This window comes from Sinocyclocheilus grahami, unplaced genomic scaffold, assembly GCF_001515645.1.
Source record: "Sinocyclocheilus grahami isolate Dianchi unplaced genomic scaffold, SAMN03320097.WGS_v1.1 scaffold236.1, whole genome shotgun sequence".
In the NCBI taxonomy this organism is placed as follows: Eukaryota; Metazoa; Chordata; class Actinopteri; order Cypriniformes; family Cyprinidae; genus Sinocyclocheilus; species Sinocyclocheilus grahami.
The window spans coordinates 134,182-137,317 of NW_015505415.1; the positions used below are offsets into that span (position 1 = coordinate 134,182).

The 3,136-nt window shown below is 36.4% G+C and overlaps 1 protein-coding gene across 1 annotated transcript in view; it reads left to right on the plus strand.

The window, feature by feature from the left end:
• Nucleotides 1-3,136, plus strand: part of LOC107597756 (uncharacterized) — a 30,849-nt gene that overhangs the window by 14,687 nt on the left and 13,026 nt on the right. The window contains exons 6-7 of the mRNA XM_016288935.1: nucleotides 664-746; nucleotides 838-914. Coding sequence (XP_016144421.1) covers nucleotides 664-746; nucleotides 838-914 — 160 coding nt within the window. The remainder of the gene's footprint in view (nucleotides 1-663; nucleotides 747-837; nucleotides 915-3,136) is intronic.

Genomic DNA, 3,136 nt, shown 5'->3' on the forward strand with positions numbered 1-3,136 from the left:
GGTTTGAACAATCCGGATAAGTGCAAGTAAGTACCATTTTGATTAGCCGTCGTACCTACAATGTTTGGGCACTGTGTAAACCATGAGTGACGTATACGCACGAGAGATCCCTTCCGGCGCTTGCGTAAACTACGCCAGAACGCGTACACACCTCACGCACCGGATGCCGTGCGCGAGCTTAAGGAAGTTGGACATAGTGGTGTATTAGAGGTAAAAAATGATATAAATACTGTTCGGTTTCTGGCACAAACCGATCGTTTCGTGTCTTAGGACATCAATGTGTCGTCACGAGCCGCAGGGTTTAATTTGGATTTGTCTGCATGTTTTTTTTTTTTACTCTCATAGATTTTGTTACCATTGCCATGAATTATACGACTGATAGACTGCAACAGTTGGAGTTAAAAATCTCCGTTTGTGTTCTACTGAAGAAACAAAGTCACCTACATCTTGGATGCCCTGAGGGTAAGCAGATAAACATCACATTTTCATTGTTCCCGGTCGATGGGTCTTCAGGGTGGACAGTGGACCAAGAAACAGCATCTTGAAAAGTCTTATCTATACATAACGTTTTGATAAATTTCATATAATCCCATATAGTGTTTGTATGATTAGTGTCAACAAATACACATGAGTTTTTAGATGTCTGTGTGTTTTTCCCTTTAGACAATGTCGTTGGATTTCGAGTGAGACTTTCCTCATTTTTAGACCTGACACAGAGTGGCAGCACTGAAATATTTTTACAGCAAGTACGTCACACTTACTACGAATATTTAAACAGAATACGGTTCAAATAGACCACATGGGGAAATTTGTTCTGCTTGTCCATCTGTGTTTCAGATAAAGCAGGAGCTGGTCAAGTACGGTCTGCCAAACAGCATCGAACTGAAGTTAAGAAAACTGCAAAAGACAAAGCCGTAATTTCCTTCTCCTTCAGGAAAAGAAGTAAAACCAGTTCGTTTAGCATTTGACGACAAATATCCCTGACGACTGATGATGTAAAAGCTTCAGTTTTTCATTAAGGTGATTTACAGAGGATTCAAACCAGCATAAAATATCATAGAAGAGGTCCATTAGATCCTCCCTTTTTTTCTTTGCATATCAATCATGTTGTGTGTGTCAAATGTCAGCTGCTGAAATTTAAACTTTACTGTAAGTAAAACTCTTTGTCTCATTCACCTTCATTAGAACCATAACTTATAAGGATACAATATTTAAATTGAATAATGTACAGTATAATTTGAATGCATCATACATCACTTTGAATTAAAGAATCTGCCAAATGCGTAAATGTCAAATTCTATCTCATTTTTAATATGGGCATTTAAATTTGTGGCTTAATAAAAATGATATTGTTTTACTATAAGTCAAGTCAAAGTCTATACAAAGTTTTTTTTTCAAAGCAGATTCACAGTAATAAACAGGAAAATAGCAGAATCAGTGATGGAAACTTGTGCTGTATATCAGCTCTAACAAGACAGTATAGTGTCATTGTTCAGCTCAATTCAGTTTAGTGTTGATTTAGTTCAATATGTGTAAAGTTCATAAATAATGAAGCAAGTTCAGCTATAAGCAGTATGGTTATTTGTCTTTTAAGTGTATTTTTATTTTGCAAATTATCTGCCAATGGGGAAAGAAAAATAATCTTGTTTCCATTTGCATTAAGATTATTTTTCTTGTTTTTAAGTAAAATGCACTTAATTTAGATTACAAAATACTCACTAAGGAAAGCATTTTTGCAGCGTGAATGAATGAATGAGGTATTTAAAGGGATAGTTCAAGGTAAACTATCCCTTTAAACATCGCTTGCGCTTTAAAAAGAGGGAGGAGACTGAAAAAAAACTCTGGGTTTACCAAAGAAAACCTGCTCTCGACCAGGGGTGCGTTTCCCAAAAGCATCGTTAGCTAACTATGGTGGTTCGTTCCATTGAGCTCTATTGGTAACGACGGAACTTGCGACCATAGCTGCTTTTGGGAAACGCACCCCAGGTTAGGTTCACAGTGTAAGTTACCATGGTAACTGACTCTGAGTATAAGTTACCTCTCTTTCAAAAGCCTCCCATTCTGAAAGGGAAAACCCAGAGTTTCCCTCATTTCAGGACATACTCAGAGTTTTCACTTAACCTCCTTTCTGAAACGGGCCTCTGTTGAGGTATGGGCGTGTTTGTTTGGTGCTTTCATATATCAACAGAGTTTGGCAAAATTCACTTACTGCACCTTTAAGTAGGGGGCGATAACGAGACACACACCTGAGGCCCGTTTCAGAAAGGAGCATTTGACTCCCTAACCCTAACCCTAATCATGCAGACACTGTAGATGAGGCTGCATTAATTCGTAGGGAGCAGGGACGCAGGAAGTAGGGGTGCTGAGGGGGCTGCAGCACCCCCTGTTTTCACATGGTTGATGCCAAGTTGCCAAGTTTGTTCATTTAAATTTATTCAGTTTTAGCATTTAATAATTTATTTGTAATGATCTCTGAAATTAAGTGGCAGAGTGGGCTATAATAAACCCATATTTATCTTTATAAACAAGATTAACTTTAATACAAGGAGCTAATAGCGAACAACACCAGTCAAGTCAAGTCACAGTATCAAACAGGAACAAATATTTTTTTGCCACACGACCTTATTAATTTTCCCTCAGAAATTAACTTAATTATACATTTTAAATAATAATGTTTTAAATATAACATTTTGAATATAGGCAAAATACTACTTTGTATACCGCTAAAGTCTGTAATTGAGAAAATATTGATAAAAATACAAGATAAAAATATGTATCTCATATTTATGTTATATTGAGTTTGACCATCCTAAGAGACAGATAATATTTAACAGATGTTGGAAAATTATTTTGCACTAAATATATCCAGCGAAGACTGGGATTCAGTCTGGGAGCACGCTAAATAATATGCAATGCTGACTACAAATCACTCCTTATAGCAGAAATAAAATGGACCCAAAATTTTCATCGGATATAGACACCCTATTTGGATTGTTTCTTTCACTTTGCATGACATTGTTCTTGAAAACTATTGTCATGGCTCAAAAGAAGAAGCCTATTGCTGTTAATGTACATGTATCTTCCCCTGTAGCTTATTGATTTCTTTGATTTTATAATAAGAACTAAATTGACAGCT